Genomic DNA, 22,641 nt, shown 5'->3' with positions numbered 1-22,641 from the left:
TCGGCTTTTGACTAACATCTACACGAATGTCATGTTCACGCCATGATTTAGAATCCAATCCCAAACCAATTGTCAATAAAATCCGACGGGACACAAAGAGTTACAGCCTTCCCTTCCCGCCCCCGTTGTTTATAAGGCAAAGTGGGACCTTTAAAAAAAAAAAACTCACTTCTTGCCAAAAAAATGTCTGCCCTCAGAAATAATTTGATGGCGTTGCAGCAACTAGCGCTCTCCGGGATGTAATTTTGAAATTCTCCCCACCCTGGTTCTTTCGATACGATCGTTTGAAAGGGAGATGAAGAAAGGGGAGGTCACAGGAGGAATTAAAATCGAGTGCGTGTGATTTGTGCTCGTTTTACAAACGCCAAACGAAGAGGATTTGTGGCAAATGTAAGCGTTTTCTCCCCTCCTCTCTCTTTTCCTTTCCCCTCCTCCCTCTCGTCGTTTGACTACAGTGTTGCAAAAGCAAAGAGCAATAAAAACACATACACATACACACTCCAGAATCGTGAAAGATAGACCCACAATCTGGTGAGATCAAACAGAGAAAGCGAGAACGAAGCCCTGGAAACATGTTTCCTTTTTATCAATCCCATCTAGGGAGCAGATGGGAAAAATGGGGACTCGTGAAGAAGGGCTGTGAGGTTGCCTAAGGATCCGAGAGCCGAAGAGACCGGCTGATTGGAAGAAAAAAGCAGAGAGATGGAGGCGGGGGAAGTGCGAGCTCTCTGCGGGGACTGGAGCGAGTCCACGCCCGGGGCCAGCGCTGCAGAGCTGGCGTGCATTCAACCAACGCTTCCCAGCTAAAGCAAGCCCAGGAAAGAAGAGGGGGGAAAAGGGGGAGCTTTTCTCCAAAGTCCTTCCGATCTGCAGGTAGGTTGCAGACGTAGAAGGGGACTAAAAATCTTCCCTCAGATCGACTCCAGGATGGAGCCCCCGTTGCAAAGAAGGGCGGGTGGGCAAGGACGGATCAGGGGGAGGGGGGGAAGGCACGATCCGAGGCGCCGCTGCCTACAGCCGGGGCTGGCTTTGCGGCAGTACGAGCGCATGTGGAGCTCGCCATTAGCCCGACGTTGTACTCCACCATCTGGGGCTGGAGGGAGGCGCTTTTGTTACCTCCTCGGCTCCGGCGGTGAAGCAGCGCAGCCAGGCTGGGACGCAGCGGCGGCACCACTACCACCACCACAATCAACACCCGTTGCTGCTTTTTCCGTCCAGCATCTCAATTTCCTCGGTAAGGTTAAAAAAGCAAGGGTTCAATCGAATTTTTCGGGACGCATATATTAAAAGAACGAAATAAAATTTCGAATTTTAATATTCCCTTTTTTCAAGCACATTTTAGAGAGTTCGGGTATATTAATGCTCCCGAACCTATCAACTGATGCTTTAAACTAGCATGTATATATATATTTGCAAAGGCATTTGGGGTTGCATTTTCTCCAAGGAATCCGAACGGAGCCTTGGCAGAGGCAATCGAATCGGGGCCCTTTCCTGCCTTCCGGGCGCCTTCTAGATAGGCCGCGCCGCGGCATTCGACCATAGAAGGGCGAGATCGGAAGGCGGTGGCTGCCCGAGTCGCCGTTGAGTCGCGGCGGAGGTAGATGGAAACACTAGGCGGTGCAGGCTGTGGCGCAGAGATCCGATCTCTTTTTCTGCTCCAGCCTGAGCTGCTTTTAGAAACGAAAGGGCGCTGCCAGACGTGAAGGGTAAGAAGCGGTGGAAACAAGCCGTCGTCTTGTAAGCTTTTCCCCCGTCGCCTGCACCGTGAAAGAAACCAAATGCGGCGGACGAAAAATCTTTTTTTTCCCGCCTTCCCACAATTGGTGCACAATTGGCTTTATAAATTACGTACAAAACATTTCGCCTCAGTTTTACGGAATCTGCCGCGGTGGGTTCCTATTGCTTTCCCTCGCTTCTACCGCGTTGAGCGGTCTTCGCGAGTTCGGGCACCAGGACGGCCTTTTCGACCGTCGACCGGTTGGAGCCAGCACACTCCGCCATCCGAAAGGGTGGTTCCATCCAGGCGAACAGCTCGGCGTCCCTCCCCTGCTCTCGCCTGCAAGCTTTTTCGGGGGGCCCCCGTTACGGTTGGGTGTGGAGAATCGGGTTAACGGGGTTTGACTCGCCGACTTCCCCTGCGCCCTAGGCGCACAGGGGGAGGCGCTCCCCGGGGGTCTGGGCGCTGGTAGAGGGAAAGGAGGAGGCGGCAGCGGCAGTAGCTGCCGCAGCCAGGACGTGCTGCCCTCCCTCGGCTCTGCCTGGACGCCCCCAGCCGGGCATTCATTTCTCCCTCCCGCCAGCCAGCCATCCCCGCCCCCCTTCCACCAGCGGCTCCGATGGGGCTGCTGCTGCAGCGGCTCTCCGGCTCCTGCTCCTCCCCACTCGCGACTGCCGCCGCCACAACGAGGCGGGCTTGTCTCATCCTTATTAACCGCCTCGGCGAGGTTGCACCGACGGAGAGAAGAGAGACGCGGAACTCGCTTGCTGCTCCCCTTTCCTCTGCAACACGCTGGGCACTGTTAGGCTCCCGGCCGACGAAGCGGGATCCGCTGCTTCGCGCTCTGGTACAGGGGTTTGGGGGGAACCGAAGTTCTTTAGTGGCCAGGGAAACCTTTCACCGTCCGTCCGTCCGATTGACGGAGAACAAAGCGGGAGCTTGCCTTCCCCGCTAGATTGTCCGGAGGGGGATAAACGAACGATTTACTGTATCGAAAGCTGCCTTCTTTAGGGATCGTGGCTTGGGCTGGGATGCGAGTCTTATTTATTGAGATAAAGGAAGGGATCTTCTAATGAAGGGAAATTCTGGACTTGGGAAACAAGCTGGTTTCCTTAGAATTGTTTTCGAAGGGAGGATTCCGCGGGGAACGGAGGGTGATCTCTGTTAACGCAGTTGTGTGTATGTGTAGATCTTGAATAAATCCCGTAGAAATCCAGTAGAACGAATCAGAAGGGAGCGAAATCCTGCGGAAGGAGGGAAAAGATCCTGGAATCCGTCGATCTCAAATGTTTCCCCTCCCTGGAAGGACGACTGAAGTTGGCGAGGAACGCTGGCAATGTCGAGAGTCGACGGGGGCGAGATCGTAGCGAAACACTGACTTTCTCGTCTTCGAGAGTCAAGGCGGGGAGGAACGAAGGAACGGGGCCAGGAGGCTGGAGCCCGAACTGGGGTTGAAAAAAAAACGGGTGGGAGCGAAATCAGGCAAGCGAGGTGGCGGCGGCGGCTAGATTTCCCCTTCGGTGGCGCCCGCAGGGCGTGCGGAGAGGAAGGAGGCGGGGGGGAAGGAGGCGAAGCAGAAGCAGCTGCACCACCAGTTCCGTCGGTTCGGCTCGGCTCTCCCGCCTGCCTGGAGACAGGCGAAGAGGGGGAGGGTGGTAAGCAGCAGCTGCGCTTCTGCTGCTGCAGGAAGGCGGCGACGGAGATTGGCTGTCGATGGTGCGGCCTCTGAAGAACTGGTGGAAGGGGAGGGAGAGAAGAAAGGTCCGCAAATCCCTCCCCTTTGCCTGGCCTGCCTCCTCTCCACCCCTCCCACCCGATTCGCCTTTACTCCGCCCACCCTGAGGCTGCGTGCTGCATTCTCTTAAAGAATATCCGCTCGGTGGTCCCAAGAAAATCTGCGCGTTCTCATTTCTTTCGCCAAGAGACCCGGTCCGGTCCTTAACTACTACTACTACCTTCTTCATTAATGCTGGCTGGCATTTCACTCGTAATAATTCCGCTTTGATACCAAGGCTCTCAGTCGCTTTTTTCTTTTCAATTGTGATTCTCATTGTTACTTATATGAATTTTTAAAATTAATGTTATTATTTCTTCTATGCCTATAGATGGAATCTGTATTTTAGTCTTCTCCAGAAGTCTTTCTATTCTTCCCTGATTTTAACTCTGAGGCGGATTCGGCTTAAGTGTTCCAGTGATATCTCTGGTTACTACATTAGAACTAAGTTAGCGGGCCAATTTCCCTTGAGTTCCCTCCCTCCCTCCCTTTCTTTACTGTAATCTGCCAACTCTTCTCCACTTCTGGTTTAGTTTAGTTCTTTAACAGAAAAATGGATTGTGCTTGAAGTAGTTTTCCTCACCTGCATCATTAGGTTTTTTTCCCCAAACCCCATTTTCTTTGCTCCTTAGAATTTATTTAACTTGAATTCGCCCTTATAGCTAGTGCAGTTTCATATTCTATTACAGTATACTTAAGAGAGAATTCTAGACTTTTCATCTTAGGCCATTAGTAATTTCTTCAACTTCATAGAAAACTTTTCAGCCCTACATTTTGGGTACTTTGTCTTCTCTTTGAGCTCCCATTTGCTCTTGAATGTATGAATAGCTCACAGGTTCCAGGTTTAAGAATAGCTTAATTCTTGTATTAATTTCCAGGAGTTACTAACCCAAACTCCATGTTTGTGATGTTGGCTTTTTGTGAAGGTAGCTTGGTAAGCAGGGTTCCTTATTCCAGTTTGTCTTTTTCAGGGTGAAAATTGATTTGAAGGGGGAAAACAGGGAGCTGGAAGGGGGAGACCCGGGAGGTGTCACCCTTGGGTCTGAGAGGTGGAGGATGAACGGAGAAGCAGATAGTCCAACCAATTTAGAAATGACGGCCCCGAAAAATCAAGGTGAGAAGGAATGCTCCTGGAAAAACTAACATTGCTGTAGAAAATTATGCAGAGTCATGCTCCCAGCTGCTACTTCTTGAGTATTTACTGATTTTTAAATAAATATTACTTACTTATATTTAAATAAATATTACTTATATTTAAATAAATATTACTTACTGATATTTAAATAAATGTTACTGATATTTAAAGATGTTAACTACTTTCATTAAAAATAATCTCAGCTGAATACTGTTGCTAATAGATAACACATGTGGAAAAAAAACTTTAAAAATGTATGTATCTCGAGATATTTGCTACAATCACACAAACAAGGTGTAACACTATTCTGCTGGCTTTAACAGCAACTTCATCTCATTGGCCATTCTATTCTTGTCTGCATTTAAAAAACATAGTGACTCTGATCATGGTTAACCATGAATACATCTAAAAGCTGCCTTGCAAATTGTGCAGCTGGAGATACCCATTTGGTTATTCTAAAATTTCTTATCTGAATGTGGTATGATTTTTAAAAAAAAATGGTTTCCCTCCCCCCCCCCCTTTTATGAGACTACATTTTGGACACTAAACAACCAGTCTGCATTTATGACCATATGTTGTATTCCACAGTCATGTGACCATGATTTACGTTTTTGCTAGAAAATGATGTTTATTTTGAGCAAAAAAAAATCCCTAGTGAACAATGGATTCACTTAATGCCCATGGCCTTCACTTAACAACTGCTCCCCCAATAAATGTGGTAAAAATAAGTTCTGGTCATGCTAATCACAATTTAACAACCATAATTGCCAGGCTTGATGCTTCTCTGCTGCCTGTAATATAAAAAGAAAACTAATGCTAACTACTGTTTTTTAAAAAACTTTTTAAATATGAAATGTAGTAAAACTTCCCAGAATTCCAAAGGTTATGCTGACTTTGAAGGGTACTAGGTTGCTATGCCAGGACGTTTGAAGAGCACTAATTTGGAAATAGCTCCTCAGGAACATATATTAAATTCATGCATAATATGTTTTTCCCCTTTTTTGCTTTTCCTCCAGACCGTTGGACCCAGGAAGACATGTTGACCCTCTTGGAGTGCATGAAAAATAATCTGCCCTCCAATGACGGCAGCAAATTCAAAACCACAGAATCCCATTTGGATTGGGATAAAGTGGCCTTCAAAGACTTCTCTGGTGATATGTGCAAGATTAAATGGATTGAGATCTCCAATGAGGTAATCTTTTGCTTTCTGAGCTCAATTTCTGACCTGAAATGATGCTTTACATATAATGATTTGCCTTACAAATATGCTGTATTGGTTAATTTAATTTGATCAAGTAACAGTTCCAGTGTGAGGGCAAGAATTACCTTGTGGTAAGACGAGCAGCAAATAAATTTTATAAATGGCAAAAGTTTTCAGTGCTGTTTGCCTATAGAGGCTGCCCCATTTATGTCTCAGGAGCTGCTCTTTCAATAACTTTTATATTCTTGAACCATTAAAACTATTTCTCTTCTTTCTCTCCTCCAATCAAGGCATATTCTTCTGTCTTTATCTGACCCATGTGAGCCTTCTTATTGCTTTTGACTGCTTTACTGTATCCATGCTACAATTCTAAACTGAATTGCCTGGGGATAAGGCTGAGGCTTGCTGTTTGAATAGATAGGCAGAGGAATGCATGTTAAATTTCAAACTCTACAAAAGTACATTGCTATTACTATAGAGATGGTGGGTGACCATATTTGATTGCCTGTTGAACCATGATATAGAGCAGGGCTCAGTAAGCTATAGGAAATGTGGAGGAGCTACAACTCCTATCTTATTGTTAGCAGGAGTGCTAGATGGGATTATAGAAGTTCTTCAAAACACAAAAGACCCAGTCCCCTGATTACATTCTATGTGGATTAGCTACAGCAAAAATTAACCTTACATCAAGTTTGCATCCCTTCCCTCCTCATTTTCCCTTATGGTTTAAAACAAATTTTAGTTCTTGTTTTCGCAGTTAGCATTTTCTAGATGTATTGCAAGCTGTCATTCTTAGAATTTGCAATCAGCTTTATGGTTGTGAATATATATTGAGGACATCACTTTGGGAAAGTTTGCATTGGTTTATTAATATATGTTACAGGCAGCTGCATGTTAGTTGCAGCACAGAACATTGATTAGTCCCTCCAAATTCCCAGTATAATTATTAGAGCTATCTATTATTCAATTGACTGCATTACAAATATTCATGGCAAATTTTAGTATTGTGATAATCTCAACATACATGTACTTTTTTGGAAATGAAAGGCAGGAATACATTTCAGTTCAGTAAAATAAAGAAAAGAAAAACAATTCTCCCATTGGCAGGACAATAATTTTTCTACTATTATTAGCTTCTGCTTAAACCTTGCACAAATAGGTTGACAAAAGACCCTACTTGTCAATTGAATCATACAACAAATAATGTATTATATCAGTTTAAACCAGCAGCGTTCACAATAATCACACCGTTCCCTTGTCTCTCTTCCTACTTCACTACAACTATTTACTATTTATTCTTGCAGGTGAGAAAGTTCCGGACCTTGACAGAATTGATAATGGATGCTGAAGAACATGTGAAAAACCCATACAAAGGCAAAAAACTGAAGGTAGGTGTTGACTTCAAGGAGGACATAATAAACAAAAGAACTTTCTTTTGAATCTAGTCGGCTGGTTGATTATTGCCTTTTCCCAAATGGCACAAAATTGTGATCTACAACTCCCAATGTTTCTTAAGACTCAGGTTTGCTTGCATTCTCTTTTTTTCTGGTTATCCCTTAGTTTAATAATAGGTTATAGGGTCATTGTTGGTAATGTATACCACTCTGTGGATTTATCCATAATTTTCTCAGTAGAGTTTATTTACTTGTTAGATTTCTACCTTCCCTTCCCTCCAGAGACTCAGGTTAGGTCATGTGACACTCCTTTTTCCACCACAGTCCTGTTTGGCAGTTTGGGCTGATTGATAGTAACTGACCTAGAGTTACCCCCGTTCAGCTTTCTAGACCTCCTGAGTCTTCATCAAACATCTTAACAACTGTATTGGAGGTGCATGTGCAGATGGATATACCTAATTATATATTTGTGTTTCAAGTGAAAGTTTTGCTAATAGCTATTGATCATTTCAATTCAGAAGAATGGGAGAAAATTTAGAAAGGCCCTAAGTATGTGCATAATTCTAAATACCATTTATCAGCACAGTAGCTATTTTGCATTGATTAAAGCGTTAGTATTAAATAATAAATTATTCATTGTACAGTATTGGTAAAAATGGATGATCTGAACATTGAGAGTCATACGTTCATCAGGTGGGTCACATTGTGATTCCGGATAACGCCACTATCGTACAATTTTAGAATATAGTTCGTTAACTATTACGGGGCAGGGAAAGGGTTCCATTTATCTCTGAATTGAAGATAGAAACAAATATACCCTTCATAGACTTTACTCTTTGAATGTGAAACATTAAAAATGACTCATTCCAAAATGTGTGCCGAGAAAGAAGTATTACAGTTATGATAACAAGTATCTTACGGTAATTATTAAAATCGACCGAGAATCAGAGTGGCCATTCTTGAATGCAAATCATAAAGAAAAAAAACCAATTACATGGACCTGGCATTTTCTCCACAATCAGATGCTGTTAGTCTTGCTCCATTATGCACATTAAAACCAGTGAGATCTCTCCTCTTCCTTGTAACGATTTGCATGGTGAATTACAACTTATGTCTCTGCACAATCCATTATTCTAATTAGTGGACGATGAAGAGAAGGTATTTCTACCACTTCTATTTGGAATATAGCTGAATTGTTCAACATTCTGCTGAAGACATGCTTTTGTTCCTTGTTCGAAATCCATAGTATTGACTTGTGCAAAATTAATAAACATGATGATGGGTCTCTGAGGACAAGATAAACTTGATTTGAGTAATCTCATTACCCTAGCTTGCTCATACTGTTTCTTATGTGGGTCTTTGCAGACATTTATATTATCTGAAGAGTCTACAAATAATTGTCATGAAATCTGTATAGGAGAATCTGCCTTCATTCTGTTACATTACAGAAAAATAAAAAGGAAATTCTCTGTGACATACAGTGGAAGGTTGGAATTAATTGTTTGAACCAGGAAAAAAAATATTTGAATCTGAACAAGAAGTCTTATGATTACAACTTGGTCAAGAATTTCTATTGCTAAGCAAGGCGGTTGTTTAGTAAACTGCACCTAGTTTTACAACTTTTTTTGCCATGTTTTTAAGCAAATCACTCCCAATTGTGAAATGAATCACCAAGTCGTTAAGCAAAGCTGGCTTCTCCCTTTCACTTTGCTGTTGAAAGATACCTTGAAAGACTGAGAATGGTGATCACATGTCCCAGGGACACTGCATCCACCATAAATACATGATAATCGCCAAGCACATGAATTACGATCATGTGACATTGGAGATGCTACAATGATCGTAAGGGCAAGGGATGGCTGTTTTAGAATAGCAATTATGTTTTTAGTTGATTTCCTGATACATCATTTGAAGGGCCACCTAGTATCACACATACACATTTCTATGTGTTCTCTTTCTAAATCATTCTTATATATAGCAAACCATGTTGTGGTTAAAACTTTTTGATAATTTCTAAAAATAAATTCTAGAAAGGAGCTAATGCCCAGACAGCTGCACTCCTCGTATATGTCTTTGCTGGTTTGCAGCTTGATTTTTAGAGCACTGTGTACCAAACAACCCAGTATAGCCTTCTATATCAACCATTTAAAAACTGCAATGTTTAATTGCACTGTTCAGAACAAAATATAGTTGAGGTTGAACTATGGGGCCCTTGATTCTCTGAGCTTGCAGACATTTCATTCCCAAACTAGATAACATCAGCAGTCTGACTGATGTTACTTAGTTTGGTTATGAAATATCTGCAAGAAAACCTAGTTCAAAGAGCACCAAGGATCCCAAATATAAAATATTTCATTACTTTAAAAGCGTCAAGCTTCAGTGAACATTGTAGCAATTAGAGGGCTATTAATTTTAATACCTGTTAATAACTATACTAGTCAATCTTTCTTTTTAAAAAGCGGGACAGAGGATTAGTTTTTCATAAACCTTTCACAAAAATAAAGAAACTTGTAGCCCTCCAGGTAATACTGATTTATAATCTTATAAAACTGACTTTAAACTGCTACTTCAGAGATCTTTGCAGTTTACAGGAAATTTAACATAGCCTTTGTTCCAATTGTTGACATATATTTACACATCAATGCCTATTCAACATCTGATTGCATCTTTTCATAAGCTTTGCCTGTTAGGCCAAAGGAAGACACTCCTATTTTAGAAGGCTTTATTTCATACTCATTCTCAACCAAGCAAAGGGGGAAGGAGCTGAGGGCAACAGTTAAACATCTCTCACTTTGCTTTCTGCAGAAATGTAACACACCTTAATTTGGCTAATCTTTCCTGCCAGTCGTTTTTTTTTTTTTAACCTATCCCTACAAAGTATATCATATTTGTTTGGTATGATAATGGCTGCCACAGAGATCATTAATAGATTATAATTCTACACATGGACACTCATTGCCTCCGAAGTTTGGATTTTAAAATAGTACATCTTGTCTGCTTTTCTCTAAGAATAGGTCTCCAAATTTGTTAATTCCAATTAAAAATTCCTGCTATTAATTACCTTTGCTAATTTGTTAATTACTGGCCACTAAAATAGCTACTGTAAGATTATATATATTATTAAGGCTTTAAAAAAAATACACAATATGTAAATCTTTTTAAAGTACTTTTTTCTACTTTTCCTTTTTTATGGCTGCATTATTAAGTTTTGTTTTGTTTTTTAAAGAATCTCTGCTTTCTTTCTGTAGTTATTAGGAGCCATGATATTGTATTTTATTTGCCACCCACTTTACTATTTAAAAAATGTTGGAAAACATAAGAGATGTATTAAATAATCCAAGTATACAAGATAAATTATTTTGTTAAATTCAGACCTTCAATATGTCCCACCTATATGGCCAGAAAAAGGAAATAGCATCCATCTCTCTATCTCTGTCTGTCTATCTATCTATCTATCTACCTACCTACCTACCTACCTACACACACACACACACACACACACACAAACACACAGATATTTTGGGCTTTAGCTTTGTCATCTGGAAAAAGAACAGCCCTCAGATGAACAGCAAATACATATTCTATCAATATTTCGTATGATTTGTTGGGGAAAATGCAGAACCTCTTAATTTTACACTTTTAGCAGAACAGTTTTCCAATTTCTTACACTATTGCTAATGATAAAAGTTAAACTCAAGATTCTAGATATGCCTTTAGGTTTATAGTGCTGCATTTTGAATATAGAAACTATGTTATGCCAGGATGATTTGTTCATTTAGTTTGATATTGCTAACTGATTGGTCTTGGTCTTTCTACAGTTGGAGATGCCACATGCTTTACATGGAGGTTTTGGGCCAGTCACTGTCTCTCTCAGGCTAACTTACCTCACTAGGTTCTTGTGGTAGGAAAACAGAGGAGAGAACACTATATATACAGTAGAGTTTGTGTGTATGCATATGTGTGTGTGTGTGTGTGTTGCACTCTTAAATGAAAGGAGAGAAAACTACTGGTAATGAATAATAGTAATATGTCACAATAATAACTAGTAATTAAAGGTACAAGTTGCGGGCAAGTTGTCGTAGAAAACATAGAGTGGGTTTTCCTTTTCTGATATTTTCCAGAACTGTTGGAAAGCGATTGGGAATTCTGGGGGAGTTATAATTCCAGCCAACAGAGAGATGCATGGTTGGGAAGACTGTGATAAGCTTCAATGCTGGCCTTTCTTGCCAAGTTCATGTGCTTCAGTGTAAAACAGTAACAAACAACTATGGCAAAATAGACAGTCTAATTCTTTATATGTCTCAAGAAATAGCCCCATTTTTATGTCTCATCAGATAGAGATGATAAGCCCAAATAAAGCTTTCATAAGATGAGTGGAGTTTCATGGTTGAATTCAATTATGTGGCTTGCTTAAATATGCTATCACCTTACTCCAGATATTTGGCACAGCAAACAAATGTTATAAACAAAATAAAAGTAAGATTAAGTAAACTATTTTTTTCCATTATTTGTGGAAAGAGATCATCTCAAAATATTTTTCTTTACTTACTTCCTGCCACTATTTAGAAGCATCCTGACTTTCCCAAAAAACCTTTGACTCCGTATTTCCGTTTCTTCATGGAAAAGCGAGCAAAATATGCTAAGCTACATCCAGAGATGAGCAACTTGGATCTAACCAAAATTCTCTCAAAAAAATATAAGGAACTCCCCGAAAAGAAAAAGGTGAGCAGTGCATACTTAGAATGTGGTGAAAGGTATCAGGAATGGCATAATTCCATAAGCAGTTTTGCCTACCAACAGCAAGCCTCCTTTTTATTGGTGCTTCTAGCAAAATCAGATAAAAGCAAAAAAGGAAGCGAATGAGAGAGAAGTAAATATTTTTTCCCTTGGGGAAATTAATACCTACGAATTATATTTTGTGTGCCTTGTGCAAAATGAAGTGCTCTTTCTCAAGTGCTCTGTGAATGTGCTACCTTTGCAAAACAGAACCACAAAATAATTTTTATACAACAATTCTTTAGACAGTTATTTAGAGTAGCTGCAGATTGTTAGGACCTTGAGCTTAAAAGGGCATGTGAAGGGCATGTTTATATGACTTTCTGTCAAAGTAACTTGCCTCTACGCACATGCTGAATTAGCACCACCTGACATTTTGTGAACAATTTTAACTTTGTATAACATGGTAAGTTCCACATTTCAAAAACCAGCTGATATATTGCTTAGTTCTTTCTGGGTGGCAGGGTTTCAAGTGTGAAATAGTTGTCTAAAGCATCTTCAAGGTGACACTTTTGTCTATTAATATCCACCTATACATGTAATCCTTAACTTAACGACTGTAATTGAACCCAGAGTTATATTTGTAAGTTGTGGCAGTCATTAAGTGGGTCATTACATGAGTGCACCTGATTTTATGGCCTGTTTGCAGTGGTCATTAAGCAGATGCAGCAGTCATTAAGTGAACAATGCAGTTATTAAACAAATCCATTTTATCCTGTGGGCATTTTTTGCTGGAAACTGGCAAAATCCACTGAAAATTGTGGCAGTGGAGGAAACTGCAAAGGGCTGTAAATGTCAGCCGGTTGCCAAATGCCCATAATGCAGTCAAATAATCACATAGGGGTGTGTGGCCATCAGAACTCTGCAGATCTGTCATAACTTTGGACAGTCGCTAAGACAGAATTACCCATCTACAAAAAAGAAATCTTGAAGCAGTGATCCCCAACCTTTCTAGCACTTGCAAATAGTGGTGGTGGGGGGAGCGCGGGGATGGTACTGTGCAGAGGCAGACCTTCTGCACACACCCTCTGCTTACACAGCCCGGTTCCCAACAGGCCACGGCCTGGTAACAGGGTGCTGCCCAGGGGTTGGGGACCCCTGCCCTAAAGGGGGGGAAAATCAACATTTGTTGTTGGCCCTATTACTCTGGAGACCTCTAAAAATAGGTTGCATGGAACTCCAGATCTATAATTCCCGTATCCCTATTTTAAATGGTAATAACACAGAGGTCTTTCCAGATCATAAGAGAAATGCAGAAACCAACAAAATATACAAGTGTGGTCAGCACAGTGTTAGTGCTGAAGCAGTAAACTCTTCACCTTTTTGTGAAGGTACACCTCCTTTATCTGAATTTCTGCATAACTAAATGGAAAGCAAGATAACATTCTGGTGTATGCAAATGTGCCGAAATCTAACTTTTATGGGCTTTGCTAGCTGGAGGCAAAGATTCCAGAGGAGCATTTAAAATTTGTACAGTTCTTAGCTCTGGGCTAAGAAGAGTCCAAGATGCTTTAGTTCTGCATGCCAAGAAATTGAACTTCTCATGTCATTTCCAGAGATAAAGAACAGCCCTGTGGAAGGCTTGATAGGTATCTTGTGCATACACACATGCACACGTGTGCAATACCTGCAATTTTAGAACATAGGATTAGAGAAAGTAGATATTCAGTATAATAGCTCTTAGACTAATATACCGCTTCACAGTGCTTCGCAGCTCTCTCTAAGCGGCTTACAGAGTTAGTATATTAACCCCAACAATCTGGGTCCTCATTTTATTGATCTCGGAAGGATGGAAGGCTGAGTCAACCTTGAGCCGGTGAGAATGAAACTGCTGGCAGTTGGCAGATTTAGCCTGAACTGCATTCTAATCACCGCTCTTAAAGACTCAAGACAGTTCTGTCCCCAGTGAGAGGGCTTGCGTGTGACAGCTGGCTACCTCATATATAAATAGCAGCGGTGGAGTATTTTTCCTCTTCTCCCTGTTTTTTAGATGAAGTATATTCAGGATTTCCAACGAGAGAAACAAGATTTTGAGCGGAATCTGGCAAGATTTAGGTAAGAGACCTTAAGCAACGATGCCTTGCTTGTGTCCATGAGCACTTTAAGGCTTCTCAGCTGTAGACTTCAGTTGCACGCATTTAGTGGAGGTTTTTCTGAACTTTACTGTGAAAGCTACTTCTATTAGAAGATGGTAAGGAGAGAGTAGAAAGAATAAGTACCTCTGGAAGGTTCCTTGCCTTCAAAGTTGTATGTTATATAGCACAGGAATCTACTTTCCTTTTTTAAACTAGAGATAGAATAACTAAGTCTATAAATTTATATATTTGTAAGGCAGGTAGAATTGTCTGTGTGATCATTTCAAGCACTCATCTAAGCAAATGTTGAATTAAATCAAAGATCTACCTAGGCAGATATTCCCAGCCTGAGATATGTTGAATCCCAAGATGTTACACTATAACTCACTTCATTTCCGGACACATAAGTGATCATACATACTTAGCTGTAGACCACAACATCTGAGGAGGAGAAAAAATTGGGAAAGGATAATGTAGACCAGCCAGATTTTCTACAGTACGCAATCGCTATCATCCTCCCCAAATTTGAAGAGAGCTGCCTTTCCTGCTGCGTAGCGTGTAATTAAACTCTTGGTTTCTAGGAGAAAAAACCCAAACAAAAACAATGGATTTAATGAGCATTTATATCTACAAAATGTTTCTTGATAAGAGATTGGGTAGAAAATTTGTCCTGTTATCTAGCATAACAGCTGCTGGGTTGGTTCCTGTTGATCATTTTGTTATCCGTTTGTTTAGTTTACTCCTCTCTTTCTGGCTTTCGTTGTCAGCTAGTAGTTTTGTTTTCGTGTGTGTATGTGAAATGTTTTTATTCAATTCAGAAACTCGTGTATCTCCATTCTCCAAGAATGTCTTGAGTAGACAGTGAGCCTTTGTCTCACACCTTTTTTTTGCCATGTGCCTGTCTTGCTCTTAGGTGTTAGAAGGTTTCAGAATTTTGCACCAAGGTCAAATGTTGGTGTTATGTCAGAGGTCCCTTCTTTGGCCATGTTTGAAGTTTGGAGGATTGTGAGGGAATATTTTTTGTGGAGAGAAAATAAAATTCTCCTACGGGAAGATTCATCCTGCAATCTGGGACTTTGTTGGCATTCAAGAATGGGGATTGGTATGTAGGGCCTTAGAGAGGTTTATATGAAAGTGTGTTTTATTAATTCCAGTATGGTTATGCCTTACATTTTCAATCCCCTGTTACCATTCCTGTTCTATGAAGGGAAGACCATCCTGACCTCATTCAGAATGCCAAGAAATCCGATATCCCAGAAAAGCCCAAGACCCCCCAACAGCTCTGGTATACTCATGAGAAGAAGATCTACTTGAAAGTCCGACCTGATGTAAGTAGCTCTACATTTATAAGTCTGAGGTGAAGGTGGCATGGGAGGCATGAATAAAGAGAGCAGAGAGAAAGCAGTGGAACAGAGGGAGAGAGGGAGGTGTAGAAGGCTATTTCTGAAAATAGAGCAGGGGGGGGGGGAATTAGGTATAAAGCTATGTCTTTTAATTTTTGATCAGCTGAGGCTCTGGGTTACATGCGAGCAGAAAGTAAAGGCCTTCCTGGATTATTACATTTGGGATTCTAATCACACACATGAACATTTTCTTCTTATTGGAAAACTTCCATTTTGCTATATGACCATAGTCTGTCAAATGAAAATGTTCAGCTTCATGTTTCTTCATGTTGTTTTCTTTTATCTACAGAGGGGTCCTGCTTTTTTAAATAAATGAAGCATTCAGATAAAAGCATTTCCCCCATCTACCGGTACATCAGGAAATGATACATTCAGGAAAAGCTTTGTCTTTTGATTCTGCTGAATATGTAAAATTGATTCTGAGAGGGCTGCCAAAGCATCAAGAAAAAGCTATGAAACTTAAAGAAAGATTGGGGAAATAAATCTTGACAAATATTTGTTTATTTATTAAATGTATATGCCGCCTGTCTCACTGTCAGGTAACTCTGAGCGGCTTACAACATCATAAGAGCAAAAATTGGGGCAGTGAATACAAATGGTTGACTCTAGGGATTTACAGCTTTTTCAGTTCCAACAGCCATTGAATGTTCAGATATTTCTTCTTCAAATAGCCTAATACAGGGTGGGGACTTTTTGTTACCCATTCAAGTATCCCTAAGTGCCCTTTTAGAGCATAGCCAGCTTTTGATTTACTTTCTCTTCGGGGGAAAAAGAAGGCTTAAAGTCATCTAGTACAGATGATACACAAAATATATAGGATAGACAAATCATTGTCACCCAGTGAATACTTAATTCATGGAATTCATGGCTACAAGATGATGAAGATCACACATACAGATGGCTTCTGTTAGATTTGTAAAGCATTACCTCCAGAAGTTGTGGGTGCTTCATCGCTGGATATTTTTAAGAAGAAATTGGACAATCACTTGTCAGAAATGATGTAGGGTCTCCAGCTTGAGTAGGGAATTGGACTAGAAGACCTCCAAGACCCCTTCCAATTCTATTATTCTGTTAGGATGGGAAATAGAGTGAGGCCAAACAGAGATTACTACAAAAAAAAAAACACCTGTGGGTCACTAACTCCCATCTTTCTTGGAGGCGTGGCAGGGACAATCTTGGAAGTGTGTAGAAACTGTGAGTGTGATATGCTGCTCTTAGTGTTTGTTTATAATGTTTACTTAAGTTTCCATAATTATAATTATTCAGACAGTTTCTTTTATGAATGAAAGCAAATATACACGTCCCAGGATAATGTTGACCAAAAGTTTAGTCTTCCATGTTTCTTTTGGTTAGAAAGCGAAGAGTAGAAAGAGAACAAAGACATGAGATCTTTACAAATGGCCTACATGGGACTGAAACCCTTTTTATGTGTATTTAAACCCCAAAACAAAGATTCTTCAGAATTTTCATATTTGACCTCTCTGCATATGCATTATGCAGCAAGTTATATTTTGCTTCCTTGCAGGATCAAGAAAAAAGATACTTAAAAAAAAGAAAAAGAAAATACATCTTTTCCAAAGTTTAGTGTAATTCACTGCTGTACCACTAGGGTGGGCAGTGTTCCCTCCCCCCATTTTTTTCCATTGTACCTATTTTTTTTTTATTTCCCCCTCCCCACCTGGGTTTTTCAGGCCACCACGAAGGAGGTGAAGGAAGCGTTGGGCAAGCAATGGTCTCAGCTCTCGGACAAAAAAAGGCTGAAATGGATTCATAAGGCTCTGGAGCAGCGGAAGGAGTATGAGGTAGGGAACAGTACACCGTTCCCCTCCATCTTCTCCCCCCTATGCTCAGCCCGGCCTTGTCGCGGCTGTCCAAACCCAGCCACGCTCCGAGAGCCGATTTGTGGGTGCCACTCCCATTTACTAAGCTGGAAGGTAGTTGCAAAGCAACACCCTCTCTGCTTCATCCATCCAGAGTTGAAATTGGTCAGAGTTAAGTAATGGGTTCTCTTCTGCCCACCTCATTATCCTAGAGCCTAGGAAGGGCTTGTCCCCAAGGCTTTGTGGCTGTATTGTGTTAATTGCTCTCTGGGTTTGTTGTTTCCAGGAAATGATGCGGGATTACATACAGAAGCATCCAGAGATGAACATTGAGGAGGGGGCACCACAACGGTCCACACTAACAAAAGCAGAGAGGCAATTGAAGGACAAGTTTGATGGGCGACCCACCAAGCCCCCTCCGTAAGTTGGGGTGGTCATCGGAAGGCCTTTTTCCCTTTCAGCAGCACTTCCACATAATATTTCCTAGAACTGGTAAAATATGGAGATTCTCTCTACATCCATTTGATGTGGCAAAAGGAACCTGGAGGTGAACTTAAAAGAGCTATAGGCTCAAATCCCTACCCTAGCATGTCACATACTAGCTCTGTTCATTCAACACATTTAACTAGGTCACTATCTTTGACAAGGCTGATTAGTTTTTTGTGATTCAATGTGTCATGCCTGCCCAATTAAGTTATGGTTCAGTGTACTAGAAGTAATAGTAATTGTATTGCTATTGCTACAGTAGAAAAATCTCATAGCATACAGAAGTCAATAACAACTAAATATCAGTAAGAAATACAATAATAATTTGGAACATATTTAAATTATGTGAACCAAGAACTCCTTTTAATTTGAACTTTGATTGTTTCAATTTAATCAGTAAGTGGCGTACAATCAAATGAGAACATGTAAAACAGATCACAAAACCATAGTTTAGAAAAATGTCATAATTTTGGGCACACAGCATAACTACTGAAAGTAAAAGCTTAAAAAAAGATAAAAGGCCATTTCAACCATTAATAAAAGAGTGCAATGAGAAAACTTTTCAAACCCTGACCTCTGCAGGTAGAATCTGGTATAGCACCTGGATGTCAGTTATCTTCACAAACACAACATGGCTCCTCGTTTTTCCCTCTGTTGCCAACAGAGGCCTACTGTTGCGGTTGTTCGCATCTGCAAGGAAGTAAAAATGTGTTGAGTTGGTGGGTTCACAAGAGGCAGGGCTTGCATCATAACATTCTGCCAAGCATTTTGCAGATTTTTACACCTACACAGCCTGCTGTCATTATGATGCTTTTTTCCTTCATTAAGGGGGACAAAATATTTATTCTCACAGCAGTGCAGTTTGAAGAAGGCTAAAAACCGAATCCGGAGGAATTTATTTGAGCCCATGTTTATTTTCTCTAAATTGTTCCCCTTCCCATTGTTTCTCATATACGATGGGTATTAAATACTTGTGTATTTAAAAGGAGGACAGTTTACCATCACTTATATAGTGTTGTAGGATGGTGAATAATATAGTAAGAGATGCTCCTTTTCTTATCCTGCTGTTACTCTCAAATCATGAGACATTGGCTGGCGAATTCCGGGAGTTGAACTCCACACATCTTCAAGTTGCTGAGGGTGAAAAACACTGGGCTAGCTAAAGCACGGGTGTCAAACTGGCTGCATCACGTTGCTGTCATGTGATGTTTCGTGACATCACGTTGCTGTCGTGATGTTTTCCCATTTGTGGAGCTGGGGTAGGCGTGTCCTGCATGTGATGCATGCAGCCCACAGGCCACCAGTTTGATGTCCCTGAGCCAAAGGTTACTTAAAATCATCCAATTCTTCATTTCCTTCCACTGCTTTATTCTGCGGTGAAATTTTATTTGAATAGATTTGCCAACCCCAATCTTTTTTGCTGTGAAAGCAAGGAGTTGAGGGGGGAATTGAGTCCTAGTTTGTAGAAAAGATATGTTGGTGAAATAAAACTATCCTGCTGTGTTTCTGCAGGTTAATTCCCCAGCTCTTACTTGTAGTTTTCTAGCTCTCATTTACCTCTCAGTGGTAGATCCAACTCAATGCTCTCACAAAAATCTAAGAGAGAACAATACACCTAAAAAAAAACCTCTCTCTGCAATATTGAGTCAGTGGTAAACCATCCAAAGTTGTGGCTTTTATGCAAGCAAAAGAAGCTTGTATTAAATTAATAATTTTTATCTCTTTGTTAGTCTGATGCTTGTGGGGATGGATGACGCTACTTAACAAGTGGTTTGTTTCCAAGGTTGCCTTCTCACGATTGGCAAATGATTTTGAAGTGCAGGGTTGTGCTTTAAGAGGCTACAGATTACTATAGCTGGACTGATGTTGCAAATGGGGATGGGTTTTTTGAGTGTGTGGGATTTTGAGCTCTTTACTTGCAAGGTATTAATATTAAGGCTTATATTAACATTTTTTTTATTTTTATCTCAAAATCACACCACCCATTTTCTTCAATTATTGTCAGAGGTTCAGAGGTCACAGAAGAACAGCCGGAGAGCCATAAGTTGTCCCCCAAGCTACAATATTCATTTCCAGTTTAGGACAAATGTGCTAAGTGGGTGACATATTAGAAACTCTAGTCTTAAGAAATGGGATTAGGGAAAAAATGAATTAACATGATGTACTTAAGTATACAATGTACTTTAGATTTTTAGCAATTCTCTTGTTTGATTAATTCGCTGACATCTTTTTGAGGATGGGGCACTCAAGGTTTTTGTGGAGACTTGAATTCCCTACAAGTTATGCGCCTCTATTTTAAATGATTGATGAGAATCCCCACTCAAAGTGAACGTTGTAGCTGAATAGGAATATCTCTGCAAGAATTATCACAGAATTGTTGTCACAGGCATTTGATTGTTATCGGTTAGTATAGAGTATACCCAGTACTAATTCAATGGGACAGTATTACATAAAATAAACTTACTATTTTAGAAATAGTTATTCGCTGTATTGTGCTGAGCTGATGGCAAACATGAAAGATGTCCCAAGCACAGAACGGATGGTACTCTGCAGTCAGCAGTGGAAACTTCTCTCCCAAAAGGAAAAGGATGCCTACCACAAAAAGTGTGATCAGGTAAGCAGAGCTGGAGGAGCAAGTATTAAAAATGTTTTCCAGAAAATAAATAATAATAAATCCGCTTCCTGATTTTTGGGTCAGTTGGCTATCCTATTTTTGATAGAGAATTGTATTTATCCACATCCAGAAATGTAATATGATAGTCCTGTTCACTGTTTTGGAAGTCTAGTCCCTTGTTCAGAAAGAAAATAAGCTTCTGTCCTTACAGGGTGCATATAAACTGCATGCTACTACATGAAATATGAATAAATAAAATGTGTAAAATCTCATCCATTAGTTGGGCTAGTGATTCACCAATTCCTCGGCTAATGTAATGTTATTAAAAGGCATGTCTTTGGGTGCCTATCAGTCCTCTGCCGTACTAGATTAATGTTTTATTAAAATAGCAGAAGGGAGACAGACATGCTATAGAGCAAAGTGCCAGTCTCAATGTCATCCTCTTCTTCCTGATTTTAAAGAAAGTCTCTAGTCTCCACAAAAAAAGGTAAACAACATATAGCAAGGAGCACTTGATGACACTAAAAATCTACCTGTATCCATTCCACTCATTCGGTGATTTTGTGCCATTTTGTCCTTCATGGCAGCCATTTTGTGGAAGGGCAGCCATTTTTATGAGATGCCCCAGAATTAGTCACTGCAAGTTTCATCTTGTTTGTAGCACAGGAGTGTGCTATTGAGCTGCATCAGATGTACTTAACATGTTGAGGGCTGCACCCAAAAACAGGCAGAGCAGGATTTTTTTCCCCCCAAAATTTTCTTCCAGAAAAAGACTGGAAAGTTTGCCTATACATAAACTAGAAGACTCTGGGGATCACAAATATGCTCCTTGCTTTCTATATCTGATTTTTATTATAGAATGAAAATGCAACCTAGTTTTCTCCATAATAAAATCATTTCCTTTGGTTCCTCATAAAAACTGAGTATTTTCTCTACCATTTTTTTACAGTTGAATTAAATAATTAACAGTACAAACACAAATCAGTTGCTTGATTTGGCCATTTTAATATACTGTGTATTTATCATAATGTGTTTAAGCTAATACCTATCTGGCTTTAATCATCCGACATCAATTATGATTATCTTAGACTTCATTTCGGCCTTGCTTTATTGACACAGGATTGAGAGTGGTTCCTTGTTTAAACCTGAGCACCCTGAAATCTCAAATAGTAATCAATTTACAATAAAGGAAAGGAAGAGGACTATGATATAGAACAGCTGATGCAAGGAATTGTTCTGTGCTCTTGGGGCAATCTTCTGTCTTAATTCTGTCAGATATTTCTGGCTGGACAGGCTCATTACTTGACATGGAGGATTTGAAAAATCACGAAGCATATTAAACGTCAGCCTCCATGTGAATTTCAAAATCTCCATGTTGCCAGCTGTGGGTATTCCCCAAGCTACTTCCCAATTAATATATAGGGTATGAAAGCTGATGGGTAAATATTGTTGCTGGTGTGTTAATAGAATCCTTAATCCTATTTTCAGTGCCCATTACTAAACAAATATTATTCCAGTTGAAATCTGATGGATATCAGTCAATCATTGCAGCCTTCCAGGATTACATTTGGAGTGGAGGTTGACTTCCAGTAACCAACCAGCATATAACAGTACTGCTCTTAAGAACAAGCAGGTTGCTCTCTTGCTACAAGATGTGATACAATTAGGAAGGACTAGTAGGTGCGATAGCCCCTAACTTTCTAAAGTTCCCATTTGTTAGTTGCCTGTTTGATTCTTACAGTATAAATAAAGCATCAATGAAATTTTCGCTTGAGGGTTGGAGTAAAATCACAGCTCTTTTATTTTAAAAGACTCAACTTCATAATTTAAAGAATATCATTTGGAAATAGTCCCCACTTCATGTACACTTGCCATCATATACATATTAAAATAGGACAATGACATAGTGTCCAAAAATGCCTAGCATCACAACTCACAGAATACTTTGTAAATAGTCATGCTAGATCAATAGATGAAAATATATGTCCAGAATACCTGGAGTATATCATGTTGTTTGACCTTGTTTTAAAAAATTGTAACTAGTGCCCTATTTCATTTTGTTTGGCAGTCCTTTTAAATTGAGTGAATTCTTCCTGTACATTAAATTAGTCATTGTACTGTCACCTTTTACCCTCTGGAATCAGAAAACAGTGCAGAAACAGTTGTATTTACTGAGGACTTCCATTCTTCAAGTGTTTCAGAGCTACTATTTTAGGTCAAGTAAATATTTGATCCCAAATCCAGTA

The 22,641-nt window shown here is 40.3% G+C and overlaps 1 protein-coding gene across 6 annotated transcripts in view; it reads left to right on the top strand.

The window, feature by feature from the left end:
- Positions 1-594: 594 nt before the first annotated feature.
- Positions 595-22,641, top strand: part of UBTF (upstream binding transcription factor) — a 35,520-nt gene continuing 13,473 nt past the window's right edge. Inside the window, exons 1-11 of one of the 6 annotated variants that reach the window (XM_087713415.1) lie at positions 604-873; positions 2,907-3,199; positions 4,463-4,605; positions 5,643-5,818; positions 7,132-7,215; positions 11,788-11,943; positions 13,988-14,052; positions 15,280-15,400; positions 17,167-17,277; positions 17,582-17,715; positions 20,254-20,395. In XM_087713415.1, coding sequence (XP_087569541.1) covers positions 4,548-4,605; positions 5,643-5,818; positions 7,132-7,215; positions 11,788-11,943; positions 13,988-14,052; positions 15,280-15,400; positions 17,167-17,277; positions 17,582-17,715; positions 20,254-20,395 — 1,047 coding nt within the window. In that variant the 5' untranslated portion in view covers positions 604-873; positions 2,907-3,199; positions 4,463-4,547. Of the gene's footprint in view, positions 874-1,098; positions 1,235-2,411; positions 2,565-2,906; positions 3,200-4,462; positions 4,606-5,642; positions 5,819-7,131; positions 7,216-11,787; positions 11,944-13,987; positions 14,053-15,279; positions 15,401-17,166; positions 17,278-17,581; positions 17,716-20,253; positions 20,396-22,641 lie in introns of those variants that run through there. The other 5 variants (XM_087713418.1, XM_014062723.2, XM_014062721.2 and 2 more) reach the window with 5 other exon arrangements.

This window comes from Thamnophis sirtalis, unplaced genomic scaffold (assembly GCF_051295495.1).
Source record: "Thamnophis sirtalis isolate CommonGarterSnake01/CBP01778 unplaced genomic scaffold, rThaSir2_p1.2 scaffold_4, whole genome shotgun sequence".
NCBI lineage: Eukaryota > Metazoa > Chordata > Lepidosauria > Squamata > Natricidae > Thamnophis > Thamnophis sirtalis.
The sequence above is the reverse complement of the archived record's forward strand: the minus strand, read 5'-3'. Positions and strand labels throughout refer to the sequence as shown.